The sequence below is a fragment of the Drosophila teissieri genome, chromosome X (genome assembly GCF_016746235.2).
Source record: "Drosophila teissieri strain GT53w chromosome X, Prin_Dtei_1.1, whole genome shotgun sequence".
Classification (NCBI taxonomy): domain Eukaryota; kingdom Metazoa; phylum Arthropoda; class Insecta; order Diptera; family Drosophilidae; genus Drosophila; species Drosophila teissieri.
This window is the reverse complement of record NC_053034.1, coordinates 15,537,966-15,551,859: the sequence shown is the minus strand read 5'-3', so window position 1 is coordinate 15,551,859 and position 13,894 is coordinate 15,537,966. Positions and strand designations below refer to the sequence as shown.

The 13,894-nt window shown below is 37.0% G+C and overlaps 1 protein-coding gene across 1 annotated transcript in view; it reads left to right on the top strand.

The window, feature by feature from the left end:
- The first annotated feature begins 4,950 nt into the window (after positions 1–4,950).
- Positions 4,951–13,894, top strand: part of LOC122624237 (Kv channel-interacting protein 4) — a 75,637-nt gene continuing 66,693 nt past the window's right edge. Inside the window, exons 1-3 of the mRNA XM_043803719.1 lie at positions 4,951–5,023; positions 9,626–10,006; positions 10,444–10,506. Of these exons, the coding sequence (XP_043659654.1) occupies positions 4,966–5,023; positions 9,626–10,006; positions 10,444–10,506 (502 nt within the window). The 5' untranslated portion in view covers positions 4,951–4,965. The remainder of the gene's footprint in view (positions 5,024–9,625; positions 10,007–10,443; positions 10,507–13,894) is intronic.

Sequence of the window (13,894 nt, the reverse complement as noted above, 5' to 3'; positions counted from 1 at the left end):
AGAGAGAGAAAGATTCTAATGTAAATTTTTTAACTTTGTGGATCAGTTTTTATTTCTAGTTATGTTAGTTTTATTGGTGGTTTTTATCAAAATTACGTATAAGAAAATGACCTTAATTAAAAAAAATATATTTTTTTTATTGTCTTAATATATAATATTTGGTAGTCCGTATCAACCACTGTGCACATCTTACTCACACACACACTCTTGCACGTCAATCGGTCGCCTGCGTAAATTTGTGTTTATTTGGCATTTCGGTTGCTGCACACGAAATGACAATTAAACAGCCGCAATGCGAGTGACAACAACAATTTCAACAGTACAACAACACATCAACACAACAACACACCAGTGAGCAGTTTATTTAAATATTCAAATCCGCACGGAGATGGGCGAACTCGGCGAAAGCGGCAGTCACATGAAATATGCGCGAGCTCAAGTCATCTTATCGTGACAGGAACAGCAGCGTTCAACAACAACGTTTACAACAACATTTACAACAATATTAACAACAACGCATACAACAACAAACCCGACCAACAAGGACAGCAAGGACACTCCAGTTGCAAGCTGCGGCGAATGTGCCATTGATAGAATAGGGATTTCAAACTACTAAAGTGTAACAATGTTACCTTTTTGATGAGTAAGTAATACCAGTTTGTTAATTAGGCATCTGCTAGTTTTTCCTTAGTGTGGAAATTTAGGGAAAATGGGCAATTGTCAAAGTCTTCCATAAGAAGTTCTGATTCCCATTCTTCATTTGCAATTCGCTGATCTAATGATACTCGCTTGTAATGTAATTGTTACCAAATAACGTTCTAGTGTGGCGCACTTGTCGTATGCGTGATATATCCAAAAAAAGGAAGGAACGACATTTCTTAGGAATCAAGCTGATTTCTCATCACCTTTTTAAAGTCAATAATGAGGACTGGCAATTCAAGAGACAGACAGAGAGAGAGAGAGAGAAAGAGAGAGATGGGTAGAGCGAAGTAGAGCGAGAGGGAAGCAGAGTGAGAGGGAAGAGACTTAGCAGGACATTTCGAAAAACACGTGACGAGCATGCCAATGAAGTGCGAGTGACCGTTTCCGGATTTAAATATCAGCAATGCTGAGAGCATCGAAGCATCGGCACTTTTCCACTGGAGAAAAGTCGAATTTGATGATCTCGTTAATGGGAAATTGAAAAGCACGTAGTTCTTTGGCGCTCCGTAGTTTCGCTTAGTGGTCATTTATGGTTAATTAATGGCTTTGATTGGCTTTCAGCATTGTGTCCAGATGTTTTATACATTTCCATAAATGTTTTTCAACACAAAGCAGCAATATTTATGACCAAAAGCGCAAAAACCAGAGCCCATCAATTTTTAGTACCAAAAACAAAACCGAAAAGCGAATTCCACGGATTTTTTCTTTGCACTTGCGGGCCACTCTTTGCCAACAGGCTGCACTCCTTTTGATGAACTTGCGGTTCTCGACGGTTTTTGGTTAGTTTCTTAGCTGCTCAAAATTTAATGAAAATTGAGCTCGGTTAAGCAGAAACATTTTTTTCAAAATAATTATTTTTTTTATTTTAATATTTCGTGCATATTGACTGTAAAACTGTACCCATATTTGTTTGCTTTATTTTCACGAGTAATGCAGCTTGAAGAAATCGAGTGAAGATGGAATTCCAGAGAGCGGCCACCCAGAAAAACTGGAGTAGCATTGCTGTAGCTGAAAAAATTATTCAAATTCCAGCTAAAAATAACCAACACATTTGAAAAAAAAAAGTTGAACAAAAAATGGGTTTCATATAGAAACGCAATGAAAACTATTAAACAAAAAAAAGAAATACAAAAAAAAACACAGATTAAAAGCAAGGCACGCGCGCTCATTGAGTAAGATCCAAAATTTTTGGTTTATTTCCAACTCATAACTTTTGTTTATCTTTGGTTGCTTTTTTGGATCCGCTGCCGCTTCTTCCTAATATGTTTCTTGCTTTTCTCTCTCGCTGCCCTGCATTTTGTTTTTGTCCGCTGCCGCGTTCGGTTCCAAAATAAAAAAAACTCTGATAAGTCGCTGAAAATCGGGAAAATCCGCAATATAACTCATGAGTTTCTGATTCGCCGGCCAAGTGATAAATCTTAAAGTAATTAATATAGCTTGCATTGCAGTAAACTATTTTGTCTTTTGTATCTTACAACACGAACGAAAAAACAAGAAAACAGCAACAAAGCACTCAAAACTGGCATATAAACAAATACTGCATAGCAGGCACAAAGTGTATTTCATTTTCTATGGTTTTTCCTTTGTGATTTGCATTTTGTGTGTAAATAATATAACAAGTACATATATTGTAAGCCTAAAGAGTCGTAAATTTCAACGAATTTACCCACATATTTTTGTTATTGTTTTTTTGCGGTGAGTAGCTTTTCTTGCCGTTGGCTTTCTGTCTATTTTCCAGTTTGGTTTTTCATACTTTATTCGCTTCGTGTTTTTATACAAAACGTACGATTTTATTACGCCCGATAGTGAAAAATTATGGCAATTTATTTCGCATGCATTCTAAAAGGGATTCGAGTGATGTGAGCGAACTTTTGATACCCTAAAAGATATGAAACCATTTTGGAAGTTACATTTTTGATAGCTCTTTGTTCCAAAAAAATACACATTTTGTATTTGATAAATTAAAGAGTTTATTTTTATGCTTGTAATGAAAACGTATCTATTCAAATATTTGCATTGTTTTTTGCTATTTGAAGCTGGCCTAAGCTACCTCTAGTTTCCGGGGTATCCCAATTACAGTGACGCCGCCAGGAGAGCACAGTTTTTCAATTAGTTTATATTGAGTCGATCATGTTTTTGTGTTATTGGCCTAACTTGCTTCTGTGGCGTCAGAGATTTCGATTCGAAAATTTGTCCGTCCTTGTTTATTTGATTTGCTTTTCACCGATTTTTTTTCTTGGCTTTTCGTTGCCATTTTTAAATATCAACAGCCACTATTGGGTTTAAGGAAATTATTGAATGTGGCCTGCTGGCTGATTGCGAAGGCATTTTGACACCTCGCATGAGTGGGGGCGTGGTTACGCCCACCGGCGTTAAACTTAATTGCCAATCATAGTAATTAATGCGGCAATAATTTGCGTGGAAATTATATTGGGAAATGGGATTCGGAATGGCTGATTCGGCATGGAGATCACACATTTGGTGCTATAAACATTTCAAACACCATAGACTATATGGAATGCGATTAACATACCATGTGGTATGGCGGAAGTAACATCAAGTAAATGGAATTATTATATACGATTGATTGATATTCATTTATACTTATTATATAAATGTCTTTAATATTTTCTAGTATTTTGGTAACAACTATTAAGTGATTTAAAATGAAAAAAGAATAGATTTTGAGGTGGGTTTGCATACCCACTTTAAAGCACCAGAACAGTAGCTTAAAAGTGAATTCTGGGCACACCTTTTTTCAGTGTTGCTGGTATGCATAGCCAATTTTCAGCTTGACAACCTCGCTCCAAACTATTCACCATTTTAAAGAGGACACGTGAAATGAAATGACAGGCCAACAAGTTTCGAGAACTCGGTCGTTATTGAAGTTCCGTAGAAAAACCCAAGCCCACAGACAACAACACAAACAGCTGGCGATCGACTGCAGCACCTGCGAATGGAAAACCATGGAAAAGCTCGGAAAACGCACAGCACTCTCTGAACTTTTTCAGCAGCGCTCTCTCTCTCTCTGCATTCTGAGTATGTGTGCATTTCTATTGGCAAATTTCGTAGTTTTCAATTTTCCATTTAATGTTGGCGTTGTCACAGCCTTGTCAACTGCAAATGTGAATTGATTGCAATTTTTCGTATTAAAATGGTGGGGTTGGAAAATCAAGAGAAATTGTGTCAGTCTGAGGAAAATTGTATGATATGAATTTATGATTGTTGAGCGGAAAGCCTAAGTTGTTGCATATGTGTTAAATAAATAAATGAAAGTTGTTGCATATGTGTTAAATAAATAATTGAAAGTTATTTCATATGTGCTAAATGAATATTTTACAAAATTAAATTTTTATTTTAAATATTATTGAGTGTTATGTTTGACTAAATTATTTTATATTATCTTTTGAATATATAGAACACTTTTTTGCATATATCGAACACGTACTGTATTGATATTTTTTGCTTTGTACGATCTACTTATTTGTAACTTACTTGCATTCCTGCAGTTTCCTTTCGTCTCTTCCACTCGGTACTCTCAGTCTCCATTTTCCATTTTCCAAATCGGCAATCAGCCGAGCGGATCCGAAGGTGAAACCGAGCGATCGCAGAGTGCTCGCAGCTCTTGCAGTCTCTTGGATTTTCCGCATTTTCCTTCGCCTCTCTCCCACGCGAAAATTCCAGTTTGAGAGCAATTGAATGCGAGGCTGAGGCGGCAGCTAAATCACGAAATGGAAAGTAAAAGAAAACATTAACCGGACAGCCGTCAGCGCAAACAGACGTGATCGAAAGTCCGGGAAATTTAAACTATCTGTGCAGTTCTTATTTTCAAAACTTCAAGATATTAATTGCCAACTAAGTGGGGCTTACAGTGAAAATTAAGATTAGAAAAATAACAATAAAAAGGGAAATTCCAGAAAATACTGAGTGCAATTCTTATGGCCCATCATATTTTCCCTTTTGTCACAACGTTTTGCGAATAGTTTTTGGCTCGGTGCTCAGTGTGTGTAATATTTACGCTACAATTTTATTTTTTTTACAATTTCTTTTCTGTTTTGTATTTTGGATTTGTTTTGGTCTTGGTCTAAAATTAATTTTAGCCCATTCCGCATGCAGTCGACTGCGGGCCAAAAAAAGAAGAAACACCTGCAGTGTGCGCGCAGTGAATAATTTTTTTTTGTTTTGGATTCGAAAAGGGAGTTTCGGCCAGCACGTAAAAATAATCGTAAATAAACTGAAAAATTGAAAAAGTGTGTAGTCGAAATGCCGGAAGTACTGGATGCCATGGAAATGGAGGCGCCATCCGATGTTGTGGACATCTGTAAGTTTATATTTACGTTGGCTGCTCGATTCTCGAGCTTCAAATTTAAAGTCATAGTTCTTATGTAGAAAAGAAATAACTAAAATAAAGGTAGAATGATTGGTTGTGTATGAAATTAGTTGAAGTATTTCTGGCATTTAAGCCTACTTGCGTGTCCATCAATTGCTCTTCCGATTGATTGGGTTCACCCTTCATAATCGTTTGGTATTGTGTTTATGGTCTATTTTTATTCATTTACTTGATTTACCAAATGCAAAACAAAGCAAATCGAGAGATAAACAACATTTTGGATGAGAACTCTCGCAGTCAGCGGATTTAATTTGATGTTGACCAATTGTTTTTCGTATTTGTTTGATTTTGAGTTTGCATCCGAAATGTTGTGTTTGCCCACAAAATTCGGAGGGGCGCAAATTTTCCGGGCTAATTTCGGTTTGTTTGTCCAGCTATTTCGACAGACCGGAATCGGATGAGGAATTCATTTAATTTCACTTTCACAATTTCAATTCAAATGCACTACCATCCATACTTTACACTCTTATACGCTCCTGCCAACATGCTACCTGCCAACATCAAAGCGTCTTTTCAGCAAACGTAGGCGGGAAAATGTATAAAGTAAAGCGAAATGGAAATGGAAACGGAAAAGGGAAAAGAGTTTTCCCCGAAACTGAGGAGTGTGACCACCCATGGCGCCTCGAATGGCCAACGATTCGCATTTGGAAATAGATTTCGAGCGCCGAGAATGTGGGCATCACATGGCCCCATACCAAACATAATCGCTGCTATAAGGCGCGATTATCAAAACTGAATAAATAAATATAAGTTTCATGTTAATATCATCTAAAACACCTCGGCGAAACTTTTCCGACCATTAATTGGCCCAGAGCAACATGTGTTCTGGTCCTAAAAAGCTAACCAAATATTTTATTTGCGCTAAAAAGAGCGCACCGAAAAGGGAAGCAGTTCTAGGGATATAAATTCAAAAGAAAAGTCACAGTGCCAGCCAATATTTAGTTATTTAGCAATCGCACTCAAAAAACCCAGCAAATAAGACGCAATTTTTTAATAAATATTCATAGATAATTACCATATAGTATAGCTGCTTGACTACCACCCACAATTCTCGCGTAGGAAATGCCAAAAATGATCAAGAACCTCTTCGAAAATCTTTGATGTTTTCTTATTTAATGACTCTCTTTGTTTCATTGGAACGGAACCAGATTTGCTCGATCGAAAACGGAAATCGGGCAAAGAACGAAAAAAATGGGGAAAAAAAAATCGAAGGAGGATCGAATGTGTTTTTTGGAAAACAATTTGCCAAGTTTTTCGCATTGCGTATCTGTGTTTATTATTGTTTATTGTCTAGTACTCGCGCAAAGGGAGGAAAATGTGCGGGAAAATGTGATATGTGAAATGTGAAATGTGTTCATTTAACTGTCAGACTGCGTTGCCCAAAATTTGAATCTCAATCTCAGCCGACTGCTGTTTGATCGATTTGCAATGCTGCAGAAGATGGAAATGGGGCCAATGACAGAGGCAAAAACAAACACTGTGCTGCAGGGAAATTGTTTCCCGGAAAAACGTGAAGTAAATGAGGTCACTGGGATTTTCCATTGATTAAATAGATTTAATTAAATAATTATTTACTACTATGGCAATGGAAACATATCTGGAAAAAAGACATACATTTATTTCACTGATCTTTAATGAAAATTTGTTCTTTTGAACAATAAAATGAGTAATATTTACATAAACTACCAGGCAAATAAAAGAATTTGTGTGTATTTCCTTGGAATGTTTGAAAATTTTGCTTAAGCTCGATGGTCAATATTTTGGCTACAGCAGCAGTGAAAATCTTTATGACTTTCGCCCACACGGATAAAATACCCTTTGCATCCATTGAAATGGATTGCCCCTAAAGTTGAATACCATTTTGGATTAATAACTTGGTGGAATAAATCTTGGCCAGAATTATATCCGCAAGTGGAATGGCCTTCGATTGGGACAATTTACGGCTGATCGGTGTAGTTTATTCATCAAACTGCAATTGCCAGAAGGCTGAAAACTTGAAAGCCTAGACCAAAGGCAGCGATCTAAACAATGTCTGGAACATGTTTCCATTGCAAACGGCGATTTTGTTTAGATTCGGTCTCGTTTTCTCGTCATAAACATATTCCGCAGCCGATCTGCAAAGTTCAGATCTTACAAGGCGGCGGGGTATTTGGTATTTATGCATATCATTAATATAAATATTTTGGCTCTGGCTTCTCGTATGCGATTTTATGAGTTTCTGTAAGGATTGTTTTTAAATGTTTGGTTATAAAATCACTTGTTTTTCAAGCTAAATTATAACAATAATAATTTCTTTGCCCATGCTCATACATAGTTATATACACAAATCGCATTATTTACACATTTTTTCGCAGGCCGCCTGGAAAATGGTTTTTTCCTCGGCTATAAAAAACTCCATATTTATTTTGAGATATATTCAAATATTTTTTGCAACGTTTGTTATGGTTTTCGAATCTTTTATGCTATACTTTTGGGCTAAAGATTTTAGAAGTTTGAATTATCTATGAATAAATAGCAATAAATGTGTAAAGTTATTTTTCATTAATTTAATATTAATAAGGTATTTTATTTCTGGCGTTTAAAACTTAGACTTACTACAATAGCAATTTAAACTGAATCAAAATATTTTATAGTTTAATTATATGCCAATAATGTGGTAGAATAGTAAATTGGCATGAAGCTATTTTTGAAATATTGACAATATTCAAACTGTAAGCTTGTTTATGGTTTTCTGTCCAAGTTTTAACGAGGCGTAAATTTACGATTGCTATGTGCTATGTGCCAATAATCATACTAACAATTATTCTAATTGCAATTGGCATGTGTAGGATCTGGAAGCACAATTAACGACACTCGAAATAGTGCATTAAAAGTGCCACAGAAATGCAATTAATTGAGTGGGCTTCATGGCAAATAAACCGATATTATTTATGATTTCTGTGCATCGCATTTGTGCATCATGTTCCAGCGTAAATGTTCCTCCCCGCATTTTTTTCTTTTTCGGTCCACGCCCAGCCTGTTGAATGGCCATTGGGCGACATTTGTTGGCACTTGGCTAGCAGTTTGAAATATGCAACAAATAAACACGACCAACGACACCGAGTTCGGAGGAGCAGTCTTTGGCTGCCCCAACCCAAAGGCACCAGGAAGACCCAGTTGCAGTTGGCCATGAGCCAGAAATTAGCCAGCCGAATCGGTGGAACAGTGTTGTCGTTGAAAAGGGGGTTTGATTTTCACTAAAGGGTTAAGAACATGGTTTTATTAAGTGCTGGGAAAAGTATGGTTGTTCTACCTAAACTATGTGCATTCAAATTCAATTGAGGTATGTAGTTGTGCAAGAGATATATCCATTTAATAAATAAGTTTCACACAAATCTTATAGGAATATGTTGAATTGAAGTTTAGTTGGTAATACAAAGCCTATTAAAAACTTGTATTTAATATGTGAAATTTTAACTAGTTTGTGTACCCCTAGTTTCCTACGCCACTGACATTTTTCTGAGCATCCCCAAGAAAAACTTGAAGCGAGTGTGTGTGTGTTTTTCTCTCTTGCAAGCCCAAAGTCACGGTAACTCCCCAAATTCCCCAATTCAAGTTGGCCCCTTCATTCGCAGTGCAGCTTCTTTAGAACTTGAAAATAGCTAAGCAGCTGGCAGGGCAAATAAATCAAATGAATTGCATTTGAGTCAAATGGAAAAGGGCTGTCCAAGCTGTTGAGATGATAAGTGAGTGAGCTGAGATTCGTTTTGCTATTCGTTGGTATTCGTTTTGCTATTCGTTGGTATTCGTTTTGCTATTCGTTGGTATTCGTTTTGCTATTCGTTGGCATTCGTATTTGTTGAGCACTTTTGCCTGTGTGCTTTTCAACACTTAATTAGCTGGCAGCACTTTGATTGATTGTTCTTGCAATCAGAATGTGAATATTATTTACAAATGGAAAGACGCTCTGTTGCAGAAGTTAACATACATTAGAGTGCGGGAAAATTCACCAGGAACTTGTTTATTGGGCTAAGAAAACGTAGTCTGTGAAAAGTGCATTTTGCTTCAAATTCACCAGCACTCAAATGCATTTTAAACAGCAACACAGCAACTCAAATGCATTTTAAACAGCAACAGCACAGCAGCACCAATTCGATTCCATTGACAGGTACATGACAGCGGTGGGAAAAATTGAAATCCCCAGCCAGGCAGCTAGCCACCCACACAAACCATTCTTGGATGCTTTTAGCCTCGCTTTCGCATTCATCGAAATGATTTACGAGATGATGTGTGAGAGGAAAGAAACGAATTTGTCAAACACACATATCCCATTGACGTAAACTGCATTTTTATGGCGTACATGTCCTCTGCTGCTGCAGTAAAATAAATAATATATAATGCGATTATTTAAGGAAACACATTAAAGACAATTAGCTTAACGGAAATTGGTTCTTTCTTTAGCATGTAAAGATGAAGAGCGAGGGATATTTTCTATTTCTTTCTATTTAACAATGGCACCTTTCTTTATAATAAATGTATGACATTGAATTTCAGCGGTGCGGGAGACAGCTGTCAACGTCATAACCATCATCGATGCCAGCAATATAAATAATAATAATAACAATAATAATAGCAATAGTACCACCAATAATAACCACCACAACAGCGCTGAACCGGAAACGGAAATCGGAGCGGTGGAACTGCAGCAGCAGCAGCAGCAACAACAACAGCTGCTTCTGCAGCCGACGTCGAATTTCGTGGCCATTCCATTGCTGGAACGACGGCGTCGCAGTCGCAGCCACAGTCGCAGTCACTGCCGCATCGCCCCCTTGGCGCCGATCATCTGCATCCAGAACGGATCGCATCCGGAGGAGCTCGTCCGCCTGTCCCGCTCGCGATCCTGCTTCCTGCGCATCCGCAGGACCTTCATCAAACGTGAGTAACTGCTGGAAATATACAAATCATTAGTAAAAATGAATATATATAATTACTAACTAACAGTGTAGAGTCTAGTCTTAATAGTTTTTCTCGCAGTATTAATCTGACTTATCGACCTTGCCACGGAATGCCCATTCAAGCGGGCAAAGGAAGCGTGGCTTTTCGCAGCCCAAACTGCATTTCCATTCAACCCTTTTAGCGTCTATTTTCGTTCGCCTCAATCTCCGGCAGCTTTACTTCGATTTTCACGCTTTTCCTCACTCACCCAACGCTTTGAGTCTGTGTCAGCGATTTTAATTGAATTGCTGCGATTTTCCTCGCTGTGTTAGTATTGTCCACGTTGTTGTTAACCCTTTGGTGGCAGCTCTTAAATTGTTTTTTTGTTTTTTCACCCATCCGCTTGTCGTATTTTTGTTTTTTATTTCTCTCTACAGTTTTTGGCAAAATCATGGGCAGCAATAATCCCAGCGAAGCGGATCGATACGACTATTATGACTGTGAGTAAAATGCAAACTCATTTCCATATCATATTTTTCTTACCTATTTCTCCTTTTTTCGCTCGTTATCGTACGTTATGTATATATATATTTATTTCAAGCATTTTCTTTGTTTCGCGGGGAAAAGTGTAAAATCGAAAGGGCGGGTGGAAATCTGTCAGTCATTTAACATCAAGTGCGCAATTGATGGGGAGATAAATGAATACTTCTTCTATGTGCGATATATATTCAGTTTGTGTCCATACTGATTTAAATATTTATATTTTTTAATTCACGCGTAGCGGTTATACGGAATTTATAATTGACTATTTGGGGAATGCAAACGAAAGCCACTTTTGTCTGAAATTGCAGAAATTAACAATAAATACGAGTAAATACGAGTCAATGATTAATTATCGTTATTTATTGTGAATTGTACTGATTAATCAGTTTTTAATTAATCTTTAATATTATCAGTGGCACTTTCGCATTTACTCGGCAGCTGTATTATAAGTTATCACAAGTATTAAGTATTAAGTGTATAAATGGATTATCATCTATGTAATCTTAAGCTGTCAAAATCTCCTATTGGCATAATTTCAATAGAAATGTATCGATTCTAAGCCTTAAATTCACAATTCCCAACGAACAATTGATTGTAAACTAATTAGTTTTCTTCGATTCGATTAAACACATTGCCAGTAAGCCACTAAGCCACAGTATCCGTGGAATATCACAGTCTTGGGATATATCACTTTCTCAGCCGCAATCAAAGCGGTTTTATTGATTAATTTCTGGTTAAACGAGCTCTTCGACATTTGTCACAGCCCGCAAAAGTATGCAATAGATTCAAGAGCTCACGCGCCGAGTGCCTTGGAAAAGCGCTAAGGGAAAATCTCTGTTCGTCTGCGGTGAGCTTTCACTGTGGTTTGCCGTCGGTGCGGCTTCAGCGCTCCATGGATTTTATCAAGCATACGCCCGAGTGGCAAAGGGAACCAAATTGGTTTTGTATGCGCAGATAAAGTGGTAAAAAAATCAAAAATATATAGTCGAAAATGTTTCGACATTTAAAAGTGGAATTTATGCAATTTTTTATTGATTTCTTTCAGCTAGAATGGAATTTGTTTTATATATTTTCTTGAAAATAACTTATTGCCAACGAAAATCTATTCCAAAACAATATGTTTTTTGTAATGACTGACATCATTTACAATATGTTACCATAATTTGTTTTTTTCTTGTGAAAAAAAAAAGTGACTTAGAAATATGAAAATCAGCAGTGGCACGAAGGAGAAAAGCATTTATCCATCAAAATATTTACTTACTTTCGATTCTTTTCGCCTCATGTCTCTCTTTGTGGTTTATTCCTCTCGTTGCCTTCTTGGTGGCTCCGTTTTCATCTCATTTTCGCTTTTATGCGTGCCCGCGTCTGTGTGCGTGAGTATCTGTGCCTGTGTGTATGTGGCACTTCAAATTGCGGCAAGTGAAAGCTATAGGAGAAAATCAATAAGACACCAGAGACACTGACTGCGGAGGAGTCGGCAAACACTGGAGAATTCGGCGCACTGCGGCAAATTTTATCATATTATTCATATTATTAAATTACAAATGTGAAAGACAAAGACACATGCCTAATCTAATAGCTAGAATATTTATGCATGTTTAAAATTAATAAAAATATACACTGCCTTTAAACCCAACACAAGAAAGTACTCAATTATCCACTAGGCTGAATAATTCTCCTCAGTGTAGGATAGGGGGGCTGAATATTAGGGATTGGGCGGCATCTAGGAGGCGGGCACAAGGAATGGTTGGTTGCACGGGGTGGTTTCCCAAGGCATAAGTAGTATTTATGTTGGTATCTAAATATCTACACTCATCTGTCAAATATCACGTTTCCTGTTTACACTTCTGCTGCCTTCAATATGCCCTGGGATTCCCCTATCCTAACAGACCCCCAAAGCAGCCACGCCCCTTTGCCGCCACCTTGTGCCACCTCACTCTTGTTTCAGTTCTCTGTTTGTATTTAGCAAGTTGAGTGTTGAGTGGCATTTGCCATTCTTGGTCCCACTCTGGCTTTCCGTTGTAGTTTCGCCGTTGCCATTGCTGAGCGGAAACAACAAACGGCAGCTGAGCAATAAAAACTAAATAAATAAAAAACTGCGCGAAATTTATATTATTTTAAGATTTTCCAAATTTAAGTTCCAAAAATATGAAATTAAACCTCTGATAAATGCAGGAAAACATACTGGATTATGAAATACATATTATAATAAAATTCATTTTCTAGAAACATATTAATGGGACTCCCAATTGAAACCAACAAAAAATATATATATCCTCGTTGTAAATATCGTCACTTAAGGACAGACTTACCCTGGCATTTGAAGAGGGTCAAGACACGGGAATGGAAAATCCTCCGCCTGTGCAAACATATGGCTCCTTGTTTTCGTATGCCCACTTAGGTTGCCTTCGACTGTCAAAATATCCAAATGACATTCGGCAAATTCACATGTAAATGAGCTCCCGATGATAGCCTTCGAGTGGGGGCAATACGCCGGTAGTCGAATCCATTGCAGTTAGTCATTCGGATGCCAGCTGGGGAATTATAAGCCATTCAAGTGCTCCCTCGTCGAATTTTCCGCACACGAATCAATTAAGTGCCAAGTAATTTGATGAGTAACACTGCTGAGAAAGAGGAGAGAGAGTGGCAGGCGAAACTGCTTAAGTGCGAAAAATGAGAAGCGCGGAGGAAGGCAGGTATTTACTAGGTATTATTTAATTTAATTTAGGTAATTTAGTATTTATTTTTTACACTTGACATATGTAAGTAATTTAGTGGGGAGCTGCTTATGTGCGCACAATGAGAATCGCGGAGGAAGGCAGGTATTTTATTATTTACACGGTATTATTTTTAGTATTTTTTTGTATACTTGACATAAAATTTGTTCAAGTGCGGAGCTGCTTATGTGCGAACAATGAGAATCGAGGAGGAGGGCAGGTAATTTAGTATTTACACGGTATTATTTTTGTCGGTAATTCAGTATTTATTTTTTTTTACTTGACATTCTTATGTCAAATATGATCAAATGCGTAGCTGCTTAAGTGCGAACAATGAGAATCGAGGAGGAGGGCATGTAATTCAGAATTAACTCGGTTTTATTTTTGTAGGTAATTTAATATTTTTTTTGTATAGTTGGCATATGTAATTGATTATTTATAATATTAATTATTAATAATATTGTGCACATACGATCTAAAAATCATGGAATACACAGAATGAATAATTGTAATATTTTTTAGATAAAATGATGAACCACTTTATTTTAATAATAATAATTATTAAAATTGATTATTTATAATATAAATTATTAATAATATATTGTGCACATGCGATCTAAAAATCATG